The sequence below is a fragment of the Eleutherodactylus coqui genome, chromosome 7, assembly GCF_035609145.1.
Source record: "Eleutherodactylus coqui strain aEleCoq1 chromosome 7, aEleCoq1.hap1, whole genome shotgun sequence".
In the NCBI taxonomy this organism is placed as follows: Eukaryota; Metazoa; Chordata; class Amphibia; order Anura; family Eleutherodactylidae; genus Eleutherodactylus; species Eleutherodactylus coqui.
Window position 1 is genome coordinate 16,304,767 of NC_089843.1, and position 21,063 is coordinate 16,325,829.

The window sequence follows — 21,063 nt, forward strand, 5'->3', positions numbered from 1 at the left end:
TGCGCAGGGACACTTTGGTGTGCGCTGTGGGGGGGAGGGGGGGGGGGGGGCAGTTGGGCAGCATGTAACCCAGGAGAAGTGTCAGTGGAGTGTCATGCAGGCAGTGATTGTGCTTTGTTGGAGGTAGTGTGGTGCTTAGCAAAGGTATGCCATGCTAATGAGGGCTTTTCAGAAGTAAAAGTTGTTGGGAGGGGGGGGGGGGCCCACTCTTGCCGGTATTGTGGCTTAATAGTGGGACCTGTGAACTTGAGATGCAGCCCAACATGTAGCCCCTCGCCTGCCCTATCCGTTGCTGTGTCGTTCCCATCACTTTCTTGAATTGCCCAGATTTTCACACATGAAAACCTTAGCGAGCATCGGCGAAATACAAAAATGCTCCGGTCGCCCATTGACTTCAATGGGGTTCGTTATTCGAAACAAACCCTCGAACATCGCGGGAAGTTCGTTTCGAATAACGAACACCCGAGCATTTTGGTGTTCGCTCATCTCTAATAACATTTCAAATATGAAAAATATTATAAGCAGGCTATGAAAAAGGGACATGACTTGTGAGTCCTTTATAAGAAGGGGACAACATTCATTTATTTTTCTAAGTGTATGCACACGCTCTATTGAGATAGCCGCGCCTTTTATGCACTGGGCATGCTCTGGCAAAACACTATGATTGGTGGAGCCACCGATATGGGATTGGTCAAACTATAGCCCCATTCACTGTCTGTCAAGATTTTCTCACATCGTTATTTGCTGCTGCCTTGTCTCTGGTCTAGATTGGCTACTCAAAAGATTGTTCCGCTTCTTTTCTATTTAAGAGTTATCAGTTCAGCGCTCGGCCCACTACAGCGCTGGTTGTTGTTCCCCCTGAGGACTCCGCAAGGTGAAACATGTCGGGGAGGCTATAGATTGGGTTCTAATAGGGTTTTGGTGGTGCTGATTAACTAATCTTTACATAGGCTTTTGGAAGTTGGCCATCCAGGCCTATGTTTTGGTGTGTACATGCACAGTTACACACATGATACTAACTGATGACTACTAGTCACATCTCATTTGGCCTTTATTTTAAATATTATTTGAGGTTTTCTGTGTCTTTTTACATAATAAAGTATTTTGGCTATATTTTAGGTGACATTACTTACGGGTATTTTTAGCCTTTGCCAATTAGAATTATCTAACCTAAAGTCAGCGCTGGATAGGACTCCTTTTCTTATATTAACTTCTCATTTACACCCGAATCAATGGAAAATGGCGGTTGGGAATGCCATCCTGTGTGTGGCATGGGGGAGGGAGGGGGGAGGTGTCCAACACAGCAGCCATTTTGAAAGCCAACATCTAGTACTCAAATTGATATTTTCAAATGGGAATGGGTGCTTATGACATATGTATCTGGTAGAGAATTTCATGAGGGATCCAAATTTAAGGTGACCTAGCTTTATTTCTTTATTGCCACAGACAAAGCAACAACAATGGCCATCCTGGTGTCCTTCTGCAAGAGCCCACATTATAGCCCCGGAATCTGAAACACAGGACAGCAGGTGAGCCTAACCACCATCAGGCGGATACTGGCTGCACACAAATGGCACTCATACAAGAACCAGTTGCTGCATCATCTCAATGAGGATGGTTCCGATCATCATGTTGAATTTGCAGAATGCGTGTTGAAGCAATAGCAGAAAGACCCACATTTTACAGATATACTACTTCTCGGTGAGCGAGGAGGTGAACAAACAAAATATTCACTAATGATGCAATGGATAGATGCCTCTAAAATGGTTGGCACACAGAAGGTCATAGTGAGGTAGGTACGAAGATAGTGGACCCCTTCTTTATCAATGGTAACCTTATTGCTGGTAAGTATCTGCAATTGTTACATGGCTAGGTGTTCCATCACTGTGCAATGAAGATGGTACATTCCGGCATGGTGCCCCCCACATTGTGAACATGATGTCCACAAGTTTTTAGATCAGCAGTTTTTTGCGAATTGGATTGGGCATCGTGGGCCAGTAGAATAGCCCCTGCGCTTGCTGGATCTTACCTAATTGGACTTCTACCTGTGGGGTAATTTCAAGTTCAGGGTTTATGTAGTGAAACTCCAGAGCGGATCCTGGATGCTGGACGCCTGCCCAAGCATTTCTGCTGAGGTGCTGCTCTCAGTGCATTGTGAATGGAAAAGAGGAACCTTGATGATTCGATACAACCCTGAGGACATTGAGCATTGAAACATTTATAACTTTGTCAGGAATAAAGATACATGGCACTTAAATATAGATTTGGGTTTCCCATAAAATTCTCAGATACATATACCACATGCACTACTTTCCATTTGAAAATATTGACTTGGTTTCAAGATGGCTGCTTTCAAAATGTCAACTATGTTTGACATCGCCCCTCTCAGATATGTCCCCTGGCCCTTAGCAATATGGCAAACACAGGATGGCATTCCCATCCACTGTTTTCCGATAATTCAGGTACTCCCATACCTTTGGACCACCCTGTATTTCTCTTTATATTTCTTCTCTTCAAGAAGCCGCAGTCTCGCTGTAACGATCGATGTTCTCCGGGATACAGAAAACGTCCTAATGGAGGATATCATGTCTGCTGCTATGACTGTGTTCCATGTTCTGAGGGTGAAGTGTCCAATATAACAGGTAAGAATATTGCAGACCATGGATATACTAACCTGCAGGCAGGAACAGAGGCTGAAAATTATCATGTATAGGTAAAATAAATCCCCCACAAGTAGAGGTGGGATTTCACAGCACGGTGTGATGGAAATGGACAGTTGTGTTAATGCTGGCGCAAAGTGTTACTCTCCGTCTGGTCATATCAGATGAAGATTCTCACTGTCTGCCAGTCAGGTAAAAACATGACAGAACTGTGCGCCTTTTAGTCAATTTGATGGAAATCATTTCATCTGCTTCCTTTTTCTGACCCGTTGGGTCAAATTCACTAAAACAAAATGTTTTTGAACATCAGTCTTAGTAAACAGGAAAGTAAAGTAAAAGATGCGCCAAACTTTTTAAAAGGCGGGTTGAATTACAGAAATTCTGTCCGAGTGAGATTAAAATGTTGCAGAAAAGCAGAATTCCAATACAGCAATTATTTTAGCAAGTCTCTTGGCTTCATCGTGTATCCAATGGTGAGGAGTTTTCTCAGCCTGGATAACCTTTTAAATACAGTTTACCGTGCTGTAAATGTAGAGCAGACGGCACAGCAAGAGGTTAACAAAGAGGGTATGTACACAGGAAACACTTGGCATCAAACTAATGGCCCTTTTAGACACAAGGAGAACCTGACGAGTCTCATCTGCTTGAATGAATGAGCTGGTGATGTCATCATCAGCTTGTTCACACATCGGCTGCCTGTTTAGACTGCAAGTTTTCTGTTGACTTATTATTTAGTGTTTCACATTCCTATGTGAACGATCAGTGTATAAATTGCCCAACAAGGGCACAAGCCTGAGCAAACTTTTATGCTGGCTGAAACTGAACAACGAATCTCGCTATTCTTGTTTGTCATTCAGTTGTTGACTAGATTTTCAGTTTTGCTTGCTTCAATGATTTTCTGAAACATATAATCATTCAGTCTAAAAGCACCTTTAGAGTAGGCACTATTCCACACAACAGCCTTGGTTGAACTCTTGAGCAGATTTCTATAGATGTCAACATTGTTCAATGTTGCGTGTCCCAGTGATTGGGACAATACCTCTGCAGGGTCACATATTAAATGCAGCATTCCTGCAAAACAATGTCAGACCCATTATACAGGTCTTTATAACGATGATTGGGAATTGATGAAAAGCCAGAAAACCATACACAGACAGCTGTTTCTAGAGAAGCTTGCTTGACCTTATAAGTATCCTCAACTCATAGGGCCTCTCCTTAAGGGATGATACCTTTCCTGACACACATTAGAGGCTTCTAACTAGCCAGATGGAGTCAATGGACTTTCATTGATCTATGCAAATGAAAACACTGCATGTCGATATGCATGACAGAGACATTGCAGCATGCTCTATTTCTTTGCATACCACGCTTTCCATACACAATACACTGCATATGGGAGCATTTTCATATGCAACCCCATTCTGAAACAGAGTGGGAAATTTGAAAAAAAAAAAAAGTCACACTGCACATGTCCGTGTGTGTGTGATATGATCCGTGCGCAGTACACCTGTAGCCATACACAGCCCCATTGTTTACAAACTTAGTAAATCACTGCAGGGAACTAGCAATGGCTTCTTTTTCTGGTGCAGGCATCTGTTGGCTGAGATCTGCATTCGGACCCTGCTCTGCCTGTTAAGTACCTTTGGTATATATAGTATTATCACTGTTCTGTAACAATACTGTATGCTAAATCTACCCCTTTTGTTGCTATTATAGACAGTGAGATTTGTCATAAATGTCTTGAAGAAGAGTGGCCCGATGGGAAGAAAGTGAAATGTGTCCCCAAATTATATGAGTTTCTATCTTATGAGAAGGACATTTTGGTTTATGTTTTTTCTGGATTTGCTTTATTTCTTTCTGCTGTAACATTATTTATATCAGGACTCTTCATTTATTACTGGGACACTCCAATTGTAAAAGCCAATAATCAGACTCTGAGCTTCATCCTCCTGGTCTCCATCTTCCTGAGCTTTCTCTGTGTCTTCTTCTTCCTTGGTTGTCCAGTGCACATAACTTGCTTACTGAGACAAACATCATTTGGGATCTTATTCTCCATCGGGGTTTCTTCTGTTTTGGCCAAGACTGTCACCGTCTGCATTGCCTTCAAAGCCACCAAACCCGGCAGCTCCTTGGGGAAGCTTGTCTCATTCAAAGTATCTAATTATGTCATCTTGGTGTGTTCTTCTGTACAAGTTCTCATTTGTGTTATTTGGTTGTTGGTTTCACCTCCATATGTAGAGTTTGATCATCACACTTATCCTGGGAAGATCATCATTCAGTGTAATGAAGGCTCAGATATCTGGTTCTACTCCATGTTGGGTTATATGGGGCTCCTGGCAGCTGTGAGCTTTGTTATGGCTTTCATGGTGAGGACATTACCGGACAGTTTTAATGAGGCCAAGTACATCACCTTCAGCATGCTGCTGTTCTGCAGTGTCTGGATCACGATGATCCCGGCTTATCTGAGTACCAGAGGGAAATACATGGTGGTTGTGGAGATATTTGCCATATTGACCTCCTGTGCTGGAGTTCTTGGCTGCATATTTTTTCCAAAAGTGTATATTATTCTTCTAAAATCGGATCTCAACTCAAAAAATATAATAATGCAGAAAATCAAGTCATAACTTATATTATCACATTACAAGAATATTGTTTGATCGAGTTACATGATAATCACAAGATTTCCAATACTCTGATATGGCTCATCACTTTTTCCTTCAAGTGATTTAACTGTTTCAGCAATTCCAGATTTACCAGTGTCCATCACATGAACAACAATAAATGAGCCTAAATTATGATTCTTTGTATTTATTCTGGATCACTATATTAATATAATTATGTTAATAAAATACTGCTAATTATACATGTCGTTACTGGTCCTATTAACTCAGAATCACATTCACGCAACCCTCCAGTACCAACCAGAATGGTCACATAGCTTCTCTGACTCATCAGATTTTTTTTGAGATGAAATGACGAAAGCAGCACAATTCTGGCACTATGTGTATTTTTCTGACCACATTCACCATCTAGGATAAATAATGCAATATATTAAAATATCGGACTTGTACTGAACAAATATGATTTGTAAACAGAAAATGACAGAACTCGGCGCTGATCCCAATACACACACATTGCCGAAAAGCACCCTAAAACTTAACAGCATTTTTGTATTAAACAAGATATAAAAAGAGCTACATGTTTAAACCCTGAATTGGGGTCTTCTTCAGGCTTGAGGAAAACCCCGATCCAGACAAGAAACATGTAGTCCTTTTGGGCGCAGAGCCAAGTTCTGATTTTCTGGTTTCCATTCTTGACCCATTTTTGGAGCTCTGAGGATGGCTCTCACGGTGCATCAGGACAAGAGATTGTAGTTTCGGAGTGTAAAATATCCATCATCACCCTATCTGTTGTTTTGAGTTGGTTTACTGTAGTTGTGCTCATGCTTACCACAACTTTTCCAAGTGAGAGGGTCAACCATATTTTTCCCATTTTTGGTTATTTTACACTATCATAGCATCTTTATTTTTCCTTTCCTGTATTTTTCACTGAGATTTCCTTAAATATCCTTTTGTTAAATGTTTGTTCTAATGTTAAAAATAGGAAAAGTGTTTTTTTTTTTTAACTTTTCATCTTTTTCAATTTTGTTATAACTTAAAAAAAAATCTTTAAAAAAATATTTTTTGTCCCTATGGGGAACTTGAATTTGTGATTGAATGATTGATTGTACAATATACTGTAATATTTCAGTATTTCAGTATAGTGTACTTTTAATGGCAGCCTAGTAAGTTCTGCCAGTGTCAGGGCTTATAGAGATAAACAAATATATGAGAAAAGGCATCAGGGGCCATACAGTATACTGTAAAATAAGATAGCAATAGCATAAGATATTGAAAAATGTACATATGCGGAGGAGAGGGACTGGTTGATATCTCACCACTGTTGGCCTAAGCATGCCTGAAGGACCACTAGCATCTCCTGTCAAATGATCAACACCTTATTCGAAACAACCAGCTGAATACATTTCAGGGATATAACAGACTTCTTGGCTTCATTTGGGAATATGTCCCTGAAATGCTTTGGGATTGATGTTTCTGAATAACGTGTTCACCTCCTGACTGGAGTCTCTGGTGGTCCTCCAGCCAGCTGTACTCAGGCTTATAGAGGATGAAAGGTATCTATAAATAACTCTCTTTACACATATGTATGTTTTTTGTGAAACCTTATACTATTGCTACCTTATTTTACACTATATGGTCTCTAGAATCTATCCTTTCATATGCTTTATGATGGTTGGATCCGTGTGCATGAAGGTACCTGCTCTGATATCACATTACTGCAGGTTATTAAGAAAGGAGTTCCTAGAAGAGTTTGAATATTCTGGGGGTCTGCTTGGATTACAGCATAGTATTATCACGTGCAATACTCCTGGAAGGTTCTGCATAAATTATTTTTCTGTATCCATATAACTGTTGAGCTCTTCTGGGTCTTGTATTTCTGTTTGATTCTTGTGTCAGGACTTAAGTGGCTCAAATTCATGCCAGGCTTAGAATCCTTCATTAGGCCCCAGGCTGTCATGATAACAAAGTTCCTGATAAACTCCATGACGCCTGTGTAGGAAAGGACTCCATGACATACAAAGTGATAGTTTCTATATGAAATAATCTAATCTTTAAACACACATCTGGAGAAAATATTTTAAACACTTTGAGACAGTGAAGTGGCATGAATAGTAGACACAGGAATAGGACAATCTTAAGGTCTTTAAACGCATGCGATTGACAGCTTAGATGTACATTAATTATCTCTAGCTCCATAATCCAGAAATACCTTAATTGGAAAATTCTCAGCAGCACAAAGGATCTCAGCGAGAAGGAGCAGCCTGGATGACATCCAAGCAATCTGCGGACATAAAGGAAACTTCCCTCTAACCTCAACACCACCTAGTTTTCTGACTGAGATCCTTGGTGAGGACAAACCTCAACAAAATGCTCAGTTTGGCCGCAAAGGAAACAACAACCTCTAAACTGAATTCTGTCTCATTTTCTAGTACCATCGGAAAGAGAACCCAGTTGTCTGGGTCCTTCCACATCTGTAAATTCCAAAATCCCATAGATGAGTTTGAGGAAAGCTCGCTATGCTGTTTCCTTAATTGCCGCTCAATTCAGATGGCCAAAGACATGGTGTTGCTTAAACTGCAAGGAGCAGGATACAAAACCAGCAGACCTTTAGTTTTGTCACTTAATCTGACAAAAAACTGACTTTATAATGCAGGATCATTCCACCGAATCTCAGTCATCCAGTGTCAAAACTCTGCACAAACCACAACAATGGAAGACATCCCCTTCTGCAGACTTCTGAGTTTAGCTTCGGTCAGAGACACGCTAACTGGATGGACATAGATTGTGATAGATAAGGAAGAAAAAAATTAATCCACAGAAGATAAAGCCTCAGAAGTGGGTTGTAAGGAAAAGGCCCAGGCCTGAGGGTCTCCCTGCAATCTCAAAATAACCATCCCAACGCTCTGAGCCTGATCTCCTGAAGATATGGTGAGCAATTCAAAATATAATTTCCAGGACTCTCTAAATGACACAAACTCCTGCCTGTTTCCAGAAAAATGATCCTGCAACTCGAGTTTAGGTTCTTTAACTGATCCTGTTAGGTTTGAACGCTGCCGCTTGACCTCAGTGACCTCAATAGCCAGTGCTTTAGGCTGGTTACATAATGTCTCTATGGGATAGAAAAAACAAACAAAAAACGGAGAAAAAGTATTGGCTGATTATTATGTCATGTCTGACCAGGATGAACTGAAACTGGTCGCCAAAAAGTTCCTAGGCTATGTTAATACAGTGGAGCAAAGAACATAAACCACCACAAGTAACATGTGGAATAACAGATGGAGAGGGGAACTTTCCCCATATGACTCAGAATAAGAGACTGTACTTGCCTTCAGCAGATGTCCCATCCTGATAACAACTCTCTTGACCCATGATCCTCGGCTACTCGCTGTCCCTGTCTGGGAAAGAAGAAAACAGCTAAGTAAGAATACAACTACCACCAATAACCACAATGCTTAGCTTGAGATGAAATGGTGCAACAGAAGACCAAGATCCAGCTCTGATTCCAATAACCATCCAATGAAAACTGAAAATAATTAGCACTGTTCCACAGTCATTGACAATCAAGGCCCTCCCTAATTGCAAAGCAGGTGCAACAGGTAGCAGAACACTCCCATAGACACTCCCACCAGTGCAAGAGAAAGCTGAGCAGAAAATCCAAAATAGCCCTAACATAAACTAGATATACATGAACAAAAGACAAAACCTGCAGCATCAGAGAGGTTGTAGCCCCCCTTAACAGTATGTGAGGGAGGGGTGAAATGAGGAAAAGGGATTTTATCTGACAACTATTTTAATGATTAAATTATAGAATAAATGTAAGTGGATTTCACAACTAGATGGATTTACTAAATACACCCCCTCTAAACTGTCAGAGTTTCTTAGAACAAAGAAGACTTAACTCTCTCTAGACAACTAATATAACTGTATAACAGATTTAATGGATCCAAGCAGGAACTCCTATACAGATCAAATAATTCTTTGGTTTCTATGCACCAAACTTTGTGCAATATGACTTTTAGTATACGTTTACCTCTGCTACATAATTACATTGTGAGAAGGTGTTAGGCCTCATGTCCACGGGGAAAATAAGATCCGCTGCAGATTCTCAATGGAGAATCTGCAGCGGGTCCCTCCTGCCCCGCGGACATGAGCGCCGAAAATAGCAATTTAAAAGCATTTACCTATCCGGCGCGGGCGGGGAAAGTCAGCTGTTCCTCACGGCCGGATCTTCATTTTCGGCCGGCGGATGAATTCCTGACGCCGGCGGCACGTCGCCGGCACGTCGTCGACGTGCCGCGCGCATGCGCCGGGCACATCCGCCGAGCCGAAGCAAGGAAGATGCGGCCGTGAGGAAGAGGAGACCTTCCCGGTCCACTACGGATGGTAAATACTTTAAATTCCTATTTTAGGTCTCCCGCGGATCCGGACGGCTTCCATAGGCTTCAATAGAAGCCCGCGGGAGCCGTCCCCGCGGGAGACCCTGTCTTACCTGCTCAAGATTTTGGCAATTTTTTAACCTCATTAACATACCCGTTAAGCACACAGTCTGAGGTAAGACAAATATAAAACACAAGTTTATTTACTCTTTAGTATATGTAAGTAAAATAGTTAATTAACATATAGGCATTGAGATCACATGGGTAACAAAGTTAAGCATCAATACGTCACCGGATATTGTAGCATCACTCCGCAATCGGGGGATCTCCAGGTACGATTGTCAAGAGGATCCGGGAGTACGCCGGTACGTCTAACGGCCACAAGATGAGTCCCGACTCTTCCCTGAAGATCACTGCTATTTATGCCGTTCTTACACTACGTGGCATATCTGCTTCTGCGCAGTTATGGGTATATACGTCATTCTAATATGGCTATTCAGGTTCTAGACATGCGTAGTAGATGATTGGCAACACAATATATTGAATATTTTGTCCATGAAGTTATCACATCTGTGTTATATTATGAGTCATTCTTGCTGTCTTACCATATATGTCGATAATATTCTGCATTGAGCAGAATATTCAGACAGGTCATTAGTTCATTGAAGTTCTGGTTAACTCATACGGCAACTAGTTATTTGATTACACAATCATCCAGTTCAATCGTATCCCATACGTGTCACAATCGGTCCTTAATCATTCACTATTTGCCGTATGATACCATTAAAACTTTTGGTTTTCTACAGAATACCTTATATGCCATGAAACAATTCCATAGCGATAAAAGTATTACAACTATGGCCAATACCAAAACAGGATGTATTAGCCAATTAAGAGTGGTTTGTGCAGATGATGAATAACCCATAAAGATGTCATACCAATGGTGTGACGTGGCATCAGCAATAGCCGATCCCATCTTTACAATTTTGCCAGCTATTACAGTAGTACTTACAATATGCGTTGCCAAAGATCTATTAAGCAATTTAATATGTTGCTGTACTTCTTCTGTGTCTTCTAACAACTTTTTGAATTTGGTCAAATTTAGATCCCAATTTGACACATTTAAAGGCAGTGGTTGCCAATTGACAGCCACTGTCTTGTCTTGTTCGGGTAATAACACAAAGGTCTCATTTTCCCAAACAAGTGCAGATACGTTTCGCAAGCATCCTGAAAATGGGACAACCATCCCAGGTACAACAGGTTGATTACTTGCCAAACATACCTCCTGTGGGGCTATTTCAACCATCATCTTAAAAGTGAGTGGCAGCACAGTCCATTCACATACATTGATCGTATTTTGTAATAAGCATGGTTCATAAACAGCCGATTGGACCTTGCATATGGTCCCTTCTAATGTATCATCACACAATGATAAATCATGAGTTCTATTTTGGTCATCAATGTAAATCCCGTTAAATCTAGGTACCCAGAAATGCATATCTTCTGGAACACCTATAAGTAAGGGGAGAACTACAAACTTACACATCACATTCTTTTTAGTAACATTGTATATGAATATGGTCCCTTTACATAATATATCATTGCAAACCATTTTCTGCGCCTCCAACTGTATCCAATCAGTCTCAGTTATAGTCTGATTGAACACGGTCCTCCATACTTGCTCATTGCCAGTCATGAGCATAGTTTGAAGTGTGTTCTTTTGTTGTTGCTGATAAATGGTCTGCAAGGTACATATTGACCAATTAACATAATTAGATATGTTAGAATTTATTTCATATGAAAACCTATTAGATGCATCTTGCAAATCAAGCATTATTGTGTCCACATCCGTTTGCATACTAAAGGGCTGCCATATAGTGGGCATCCAGTTAGCCTGCAATGTGAGCACATCTTTAATACCACTTCCCGCGTTATGCATTCGATTAGCTAAAGTCTCTATATCAAAACCATTAATAGTCCCAGAAAGCGCTCCGTAGCCTCCGAGTAAGGTATCATACCAAGCTCGACGGGAACGCTTGGTAGGACAAGTCCTTGAGGGTGGAAACTGCACGGAGGCTTGTATAACAGTCTTTTGAGCATCTCGTCCCACCAGGCGACAGGTGGATGGAACCCTTTTTATATGTCCAGGATCTATTTTAGAAGCATTAATGTTCACGAATACCAGGAACTGGCCCCACATGGCCCGATTCTCGATCTCCGTTGCATTCCCACACGTAATTACTTCTGTCTCATTTAAGGGAAATGAAAACTGCACTCCCGTATTTGTACAATTCTGAACATATTGTATCACCAGGGAGTAATTGAGATATGGCAACTCTTTTGGTCTCTGACAGCAGGACACTTTCACAAGTGACGTAATGTTTATTTGTCCCGTTGCCTTATGCAATGCATATGAAGGACGGTAAGTCGAACTTATATGCGATAATGGATTTCCACTCCAGATAGTCCCATCAAAGGTAATATTCACGATATAACATTTCTGGTTGGCTTCACAAGTGAAGTTGTCTTGCTTCCTGGTTCGGGTTGAATTCCTCCAGCCCCACGAATAATCATTCCTTCCGGTGTCATTGACGCGGATCCCTGGCGTCCACGCATCACCTACTGCGAACACCGAACACATGACGCCAAGGATTCCAAAAATGATTATGTGATTCTAGAGAAGGCAAGGAAACAAGCATTATTCCCGCAAATAGCACTTTTCTTGTGGGACATATTCCCATTTCTCTACTCCGGGTCGCATAATAAGCAAAGTTCGATCTTTCCCCACAGCAATAACCTCTGCCGGGGAGGGCGGTCCTTGGTGATTCTGAACCCATATTTTGGCCCCTACATTAGTAACATCAGTTGAGCCAAAACCTTTATCTCCTCTTACAGTAAGTTCAGTGGGAGCTGCCCCTTCTTCCACTTGTGTCAGATACACTGGTATTAATAGCAGCTGTGCCATGCGCTCCTTTTTCCCTATTATCAGAGGATCTGTTCCTAAATTTATCATGATTACTTTAATTTCCCCCTGATAATCTGCATCTATGACTCCCCCTAGGACTACTGCACTTCTCAGAGCAAAACTCGATCTAGTGGCTATCTGCCCGAAGTGATTCTCCGGGATCTTGCATCCTATCCCTGTGGGAATAGTACTCACCTTTCCCGGGGCTATCACCACCGTATCAAGAGCATATAGATCCAACCCTGCAGCGGCAGGAGTGGCTCTATAAGGTGCCTGCGCATCTGGATTAATTTTCCAGTATAAGATTGTCTCTACCTTAGCTACATCTATACTGAGATTGGGTGTTAGCATGCGCATTAAGGGTGTCATAGAATCAGTGATGGGCCTGTTGTTGATAATCTGTAAAGCAGCAGTCAGATTATCTCTCCATTGACCATATTTGTCGGTCTCAGTGAGCTTCTTCAGGGTAGATTTTAATAACCCATTCATTCGTTCCACCAGGCCCGCGGCCTGTGGATAGTAGGGCATATGATATACCCATTCTATGTTGTTTTTACTGGCATACTCTTTTACCTGATTTCCGGTAAAATGTGAACCATTGTCTGTCTGGATCTGCAGGGGAGTCCCATAATACTGGGTAATAACTTCCAGAGTACGTAAAGTACTCCATTGTGTTGCTGTTTTACATGGGAATCCCACCATCAGACCTGAGAATGTATCTACTGCTGTACAAATATACTTACATCCTCTGCTCTCAGGGAGGGGCCCTACAAAATCCATCTGCCAAATCTGCGCTGGCAACTGGCCTCTCCCTATGTGTCCCATTACTGTATGAGGCACTTCTCGTTTTTGCACATGTTGACATACTGGACATTGCGCGATTACTTGTTTGATCATGTCCACCGTCAATGGGATACCTCTTTCTTGTGCCCACCTGTAAGTGGCCTTCTCTCCCAAGTGTCCACTTTTTTGGTGAGCCCAAACAGCTGTACCTTGAAGCCATGCTTCCTTTTCCTTGTCAGGTTCTTGTATGGCAACAGAAATCGATGCTGCCGCATCTGCTTGAGAATTAAATAAACGTTCCAATGAGTCAAGAGGGACATGAGCATCAACATGAAACACTGTACTTTTGGTACTCCTAATGAATTCCTCTATGTCTTGCCAAAGCTCTTTCCCCCACAATTCCTTACCATGAATGTTCCAGTCGTTCTTCTTCCATCCCATGATCCAAGTGGCCAAACCATTGGCAACTGACCATGAGTCCGTATACAAATGACATTCTTGCCCTTGTTCCTGCTTCAGAGCTAAGAATACTGCACAAAGTTCTGCATATTGACTACTCTTACCTTCTCCTTCCATGACCAACGTCTTGTCTAATTTCGGATTAAAGGCTACACTTTTCCATCTACGTCTTCCACTGATATACTTGGCCGAACCATCCGTGAACCAAGCATGCTCTTTTTGGGAGTCTGTCAACTCAGAGTAAGGTATTCCCCACTTTACTGGGGATTCCTCCATTTGCGCTACTGGTGTAACCTGACCATCTGGAGGGATATCAGCTATCTTTTCATGCAGGGCAGCTATCCCCCCTTCACCTTTTTTCGCTCTTTCCGAGATGTACCATTTCCACTTAATGATACTCTGCTCCTGGGCATGTCCTATCCGATTGGACTTTGGATTAGATAATACCCAACTCATGATGGGTATTTGCGGCCTTAGAAGGACTATGTGTCCTGTCGTCAATTGTTCAGTATCCACCAGGGCCCAATAACATGCCAACAGCTGTTGCTCCAGTGGAGTGTATTTTTCTCCTGCATCTGGTAATTTCCGATTCCAGAAGCCTAGTGGCACTCTTTTGCCCCCTTGCTTCTGCCACAATGACCAGTTTGCATACATATGCTGAACTGATACATGAAGTTCTATCTCACCATCTTGTAAAGGCCATAAATCTACAGCCTGTTGTATGGCTTCTTTTACTGCCTCAAATGCAACCTGTTGCTCTTCTCCCCACGTGAACTCGTACTTCTTGCGAGTCACCTTGTAAAGAGGAGCAAGAAGCTGCCCCAGATGCGGAATGTGTTGTCTCCAGAATCCAAACAATCCTATGTAGGATTGTGTTTCCTTCTTGTCTTTCGGAGTGGGAAAATTTAAGATTTTCTGCCTTGCCTTAGGGAGAATCTCCCTATGGCCCTTATTCCATTGAATTCCTAAGAATTTCACCGTCTGAGAGGGGCCTTGCACCTTGCTATCATTTATTTCCCATCCTTTTTCTCGCAGATGATGTAACAATCCGTCCAATTGTTTCTTTACAGATTGTTCATCCAGTCCCTGAATCATTATATCATCGATATAATGTGAAAACTGCATTTCTGATGGTAAATCAAACTCATCCAAATGTTCTGCCACCGTCCGGTGACAGATGGTTGGACTATGTATCCAACCTTGTGGCAATCGAGTGAACGTATATTGACGTCCTTGCCACGTAAAGGCAAACTGATCTTGCGCCTTTTCTTCTATTGGAATTGTGAAGAACGCTTGTGCGATATCAATCACAGCGTACCATTGTCCACTGTGACTTTGAATCTGCTCCACAATTGTAATGGTGTCTGGGACAGCTGCCGTCAAGGGAGGTGTTTGTTTATTCAACTCCCTGTAATCGACAGTCATCCTCCAAGACCCATCACTTTTCTTCACAGGCCATACCGGATTGTTCCATGCTGTGGTTGCAGGCCTCACAACCCCAGCATCGACCAAATCCTTAATGGTTTCTCCTATTTCCTTGTGACCTCCAGGAATTCTGTATTGCTTCATAGCAACCAGTTTTCCTGCAGGAGGGATGTGTACGGGTGGCATTTTGACCTTTCCCACCGTAACTGGACAAGCTTTTATCCCTATTTTCCTTACGCCAAAGGCAAACTTACCATCTTCGAGGTGTAGTGTCAATCCTTTCAGAATATCTATGCCAATGATATATTCCGGAATAGGTACTACTAACACCGTGTATTTACGTAAGGGCAAATTGCCCAATTTCAAAGTTACCTGTGTCTGTACTCCTTCGGTAACTTTTCCTCCCAATCCTGAAATATTAACTTTTGGACCTTTAAACTTTTTGGGATTTCCATAAATCAGAGTAGCCTCCGCCCCTGTATCTACTAAAGCTGGGACCCTTTGGACATTACCCCCTTTCCAATGTATGGCTAGCGGGACATAGGGTCTGTCATCCCGCCTAACCCAAACAGGGGCTTGGCTTGCTACCTATGCGGAATCAGAATCTGATTCCTCCAGGAGCGGAGCAGATGGCTTCATATGGTCCTGCACTTGGCTAGCTACCATTGCAGCCATCTCCTTCCATGGATAGATCTTTTGAAAATCCTCCCATTCTAATTTCTTAGGTTCTAAATTAGTGACCTGCTTCTCTCTCTTTTTAGAAGCTTTTGGGGCCACTGAATCTTCCCTTTTATCCACCTTTTTGTTGGATAATACCTTCTGTTTATAAAGACGCCACAAATCACCTGTATCTTTTCCATCAATGGCGTCCTTGGAGACTCCAGCTTTCAGGAGAGCCTGAAACATATCTCTACGAGATACCCTTGGCACTCCTGAATCACCAGTCCCCTGGGAACTAGGATTCCTAGACCTATCACGATCTGTTCGCTTTTCCTCTCTATCCCAGTTTCCCATATCTTGCAATTCCCGCATTCTAGCCACAACCGCAGACATTGGCTCATTAGTCATGGATAGAAGTAGGGTCATCATCACGGCTTTATAAGCCGAAGGTGCAGTCTTAATTAAACGATTTCTAACTCCTGCTGTCAGCCGAGTCTCCAAATAATCTTCCATATGCTCGATGATAATTAATGAGACCCTCATAGCTTCCTCCTTCAACCTTTCAATGCCATCCCTGATAGTGTACCAAGGTTTGTCATTGATTGGAATGTCTGCCTCTGTTGGGAATTTATTAAGAAACCCATTGGTTACTATATTAAACAGGGAAATAGCACTTTCTCCTTGATGATTAGGAAAATATTCTCTAAAATTTCTACTGATTACTGGATCTCTAGTTAGAGTAACAAATCTCATTGCATCTTTTGGATCCAACATTACCCCAGTCGCCCCGTGCTCAAATAGACGGACCAACCATGGTATGTCAGATTCCCCAGGCCTTTGCCTAAATCTACTCAGTATATCATCAACTTCTGACTGAGAAAAATCCTCTAGGGTAAGCCTGGTGCGCCTATGTGGCACCAATTCTTCTTGCACCAACAGTCTCCCATCGGCATCGTACATATAGTTTCCCTGATCGTCATACCTGGGCAACCTTTGCCCATCATGACCTACGATAGGCTGGGTATCGGGTCCATATTCAGTAGTTTCCTTCCTTCTGCTAATGGGCTGGGCACGTTTTAAAGCAGGTGGATCAATTATTGGATTGGGTGGGTCTTCCCAATCCCCCTTATGCCAGTCCTCCTCCCCCGAAGAAGATGAGGAATCCCATAAGTCTCCATCCCACTTATCTGGGTCCCAGTTCACAGAAGCAGAAGCTATAGCTTTCGATACCTTTCGCTTATCAACTTTACCTTTACGCCCCTTATATTTATTCTGAGCAACTTTTACAACAGCCTTTTCTGCAATATTCTGGTAATGTTCTATTTTTTCCTTTATCAGCCTTTGGTTACATTCCAACACCACTCTCTTTCCTTCAGATTCTACTAACTTTTGTTCCGTCTGATTAAGTTTTCTTATTAGTTGGGACTTCTTCTTATGGATATTCCTATAGGCTGAGGCCAATACCCAATTTCTCCTACCCAACTGAACTGCGTCACCTGCCTTGGCAGGGGTCTCCTCGAGTACCTTAACGACATCGAGGGGCTCTGAATCTTTTAGCTTACTATCCCATGATTCTGCAAGCCCACTATGCATCAACTCCTGAGCTAATATATCATAGGGACCCTCGGACCAGCCGGGGATGTCTATTTTCTGAACGATTTTAGTTTTATCTTTCTTGGTTCTTTTTCTAAACATATTGTTGTCTTTATTGGCAAAATGCCAATTGGTGAAACTTTTTGCGCAGAGTTCCCCCTTACAGAACTCACAAAATTTTGGCAACTTGCCAATTGGTGAAACTTTGCACAGAGGTCCCCTTTACTGCGAGAAACCACCCTGCAAATTGGCACCAATTTCCCAAGTCCTGTCTCAAAGTTACAGAACTCCGAAAGTTTTGGCAACGTGCCAATTTGGTGAAACTCTGCACAGAGTTCCCCTTTACAAAATTTTGGCAACGTGCCAATCTGGTGAAACTTTGCACAGAGGTCCCCTTTACGGCGAGGCACCACCCTGCAAACTGGCACCGATTTCCCGAGTCCTGCCTCAAAGTTACAGAACTCCGAAAATTTTGGCAACGTGCCAATTTGGTGAAACTCTGCACAGAGTTCCCCTTTACAAAATTTTGGCAACGTGCCAATCTGGTGAAACTTTGCACAGAGGTCCCCTTTACGGCGAGGCACCACCCTGCAAACTGGCACCGATTTCCCGAGTCCTGCCTCAAAGTTACAGAACTCTGAAAATTTTGGCAACGTGCCAATTGGTGAAATTTTGCACAGCGGTCCCCTTTACTGCTAGACACCACCGTGCAAACTGGCACCAATCTCCCAAGTCCTGCTTCAAAGTTACAGAACTTATAATATTTTGGCAGTATGCCAATGGGTTCAACAAGGACTACTTACTGCAACTATCAATTTGTATTTACTATTATTACTCTATCACCTATCAAAGCAAAGTTATAACCATTTGAACCCCTTGGCAATGGGCCAAAAATCTAATATGGCGACAGCAACCCCCCCGTGCACTGAGAAGCACTGTCACAATACCAAATTATACAGTAATATAACCTTACCAAAGACAACAATATCCTGCCAGACTACGCCAATTTATGTCTTACCTGCTCAAGATTTTGGCAATTTTTTAACCTCATTAACATACCCGTTAAGCACACAGTCTGAGGTAAGACAAATATAAAACACAAGTTTATTTACTCTTTAGTATATGTAAGTAAAATAGTTAATTAACATATAGGCATTGAGATCACATGGGTAACAAAGTTAAGCATCAATACGTCACCGGATATTGTAGCATCACTCCGCAATCGGGGGATCTCCAGGTACGATTGTCAAGAGGATCCGGGAGTACGCCGGTACGTCTAACGGCCACAAGATGAGTCCCGACTCTTCCCTGAAGATCACTGCTATTTATGCCGTTCTTACACTACGTGGCATATCTGCTTCTGCGCAGTTATGGGTATATACGTCATTCTAATATGGCTATTCAGGTTCTAGACATGCGTAGTAGATGATTGGCAACACAATATATTGAATATTTTGTCCATGAAGTTATCACATCTGTGTTATATTATGAGTCATTCTTGCTGTCTTACCATATATGTCGATAATATTCTGCATTGAGCAGAATATTCAGACAGGTCATTAGTTCATTGAAGTTCTGGTTAACTCATACGGCAACTAGTTATTTGATTACACAATCATCCAGTTCAATCGTATCCCATACGTGTCACAGACCCGCACGAAAATGGAGCATGGTCCAGATTTTTCCATGCTCCATTTTTTTTTAAATCCCTTTTATTGACGATCCGCGGGTATTTATCTACCCGCGGGTGGTCAATGCATCCCTATGGGGTGCGGATCCGCATGCGGGAGATCCGCTGCGGATCTTAAATCATATTTTGCCCGTGGACATGAGCCCTTAGTGAATGATACAGAGGCAGAGCTGAGGCCAACTGAAGCTGCACTGCTCTTCTCCTTCTGTCTCAGGCAAATACAAATCATTGTATATAAACATCCTTTATATTCATCTTCCTTGTAACCTCCGGCAGACACTTTCTGTGACACGTTAAATCACTTATCCACTTTACATCATGATCTGCTCTCCAGCCTCCACATTCTCTTCTTAAACTTGCTTCACTTTTGAATTAGCTGCATTTCTCTGTATCAAGACATCCAGTTTTGGGCATAACTGTCTCTCTTTTTGCACTCCCAGAGTGATCATAATTGGTAAGAATCAAGCGTGACCTACACTGGGTCATCTCTGTCCATCGGACATCTATTCATGAGCTGCGGCTGATCACACATGACCCACGCATTTAACTCATCTGTAGCCATAATATATCAACCCCTCAATGACATACTCAAAAAAAACTCTCTCGGAATCATAATTCATTAATCTAGAATTTCTGCTGGAGTCGTGATTCCCAGAATGACTACATATCTAACGGGTACTTTCCAGAAGTCTAAACCCATTAGTGGAGTCCTAGAATTGACTTACCAAACAGCATAAGGCTCAGACACACGGGCATTTGAATGCGTAAGATTTTGTGCGCATATCTGATGCGTTCAAAAATTTTCATGACCAAAGCGGGCTTCACGGTGGAAAAAAAAGCACCTAGCAGTGTTTATCCACTCAAAAAGAGCGTTGCTCGCTATCTCCTGCTGCGGCTGTGACAGTGACAGCAGGGGATTCCTTGGATGTGAAACCCCTGGATGCTGTAACATCCAGGGGTTTCACCTGTGGTCAATGGGGCCAGCTGTGCCAGTTGTGGCAGAGGATTTCTTCATGTCCGCGGGGAGTCCCTAAAATGTGTAAAAAATAAAAAAGTAATACTCACCTCTCTGCAGCTGCCGGGGCTCAGTCACGTCCAGCCGACTCCTCTCCTGCACTGCTATGAAGAGCTGCCTCTGATTGGCTGAGCACCGTGACCAATCCCCGCCTGAGCACAAATACAGTAAATTTTTAATCCCCACCTGCTGAAAGCTCTTCATAGCAGTGCAGGATAAGAGCCACCTGGACATGGCGGTTAACCCCCGACAGCTGCAGAGAGGTGAGTATAGATTTTTTTTTAATTTTTTTTACACATTTTTGAATTGATTTTCAAGGCTTATATTTTAAGCTTTTCCCTGAAAATCACTGCAGCGCTTGCTGGAAGCCCATTGCATTCAATGGAGCTGGCTTTATTGCTATCTCCTTTGAATTCAATGGGGGAACATTACGATCCTCTGCTACAGCTGTGACAGCTGTGGCTGAGGAGTGCGATCTTCACTATATGTTCTCAATGGGGTTGGTGCTGCTGCTGGCCCCATTGAGCGCAAGGTGAAACCCCTGAATGCTCTCCCTCCCCCCCCCCCCCCCCCGAGCACGCTTGGACAAGAATGCAGTTACTCGAGAAGAGCGAGGCTCGCTTGAATAACTAACTTATCCGAGCGTGCTCGCTTATCTCTAACTGTAATCCTACTTCTGTGGTTTATCTAATCACATGTCTGTCCTGCCAAGTACAGTATGTGGGGTGCCTACAGTTTATAAACCAGGATATGAAGACATATATCTGATATTAAACACGCTGGAAGGAAAAATGTATCGGCTGTTTCATCCCATTT

The 21,063-nt window shown here is 42.5% G+C and overlaps 1 protein-coding gene across 1 annotated transcript in view; it reads left to right on the plus strand.

The window, feature by feature from the left end:
• Positions 1–5,284, plus strand: part of LOC136573414 (extracellular calcium-sensing receptor-like) — a 47,776-nt gene extending 42,492 nt beyond the window's left edge. The window contains exons 7-8 of the mRNA XM_066574706.1: positions 2,519–2,642; positions 4,377–5,284. Coding sequence (XP_066430803.1) covers positions 2,519–2,642; positions 4,377–5,284 — 1,032 coding nt within the window. The remainder of the gene's footprint in view (positions 1–2,518; positions 2,643–4,376) is intronic.
• The last annotated feature ends 15,779 nt before the right edge of the window (positions 5,285–21,063 follow it).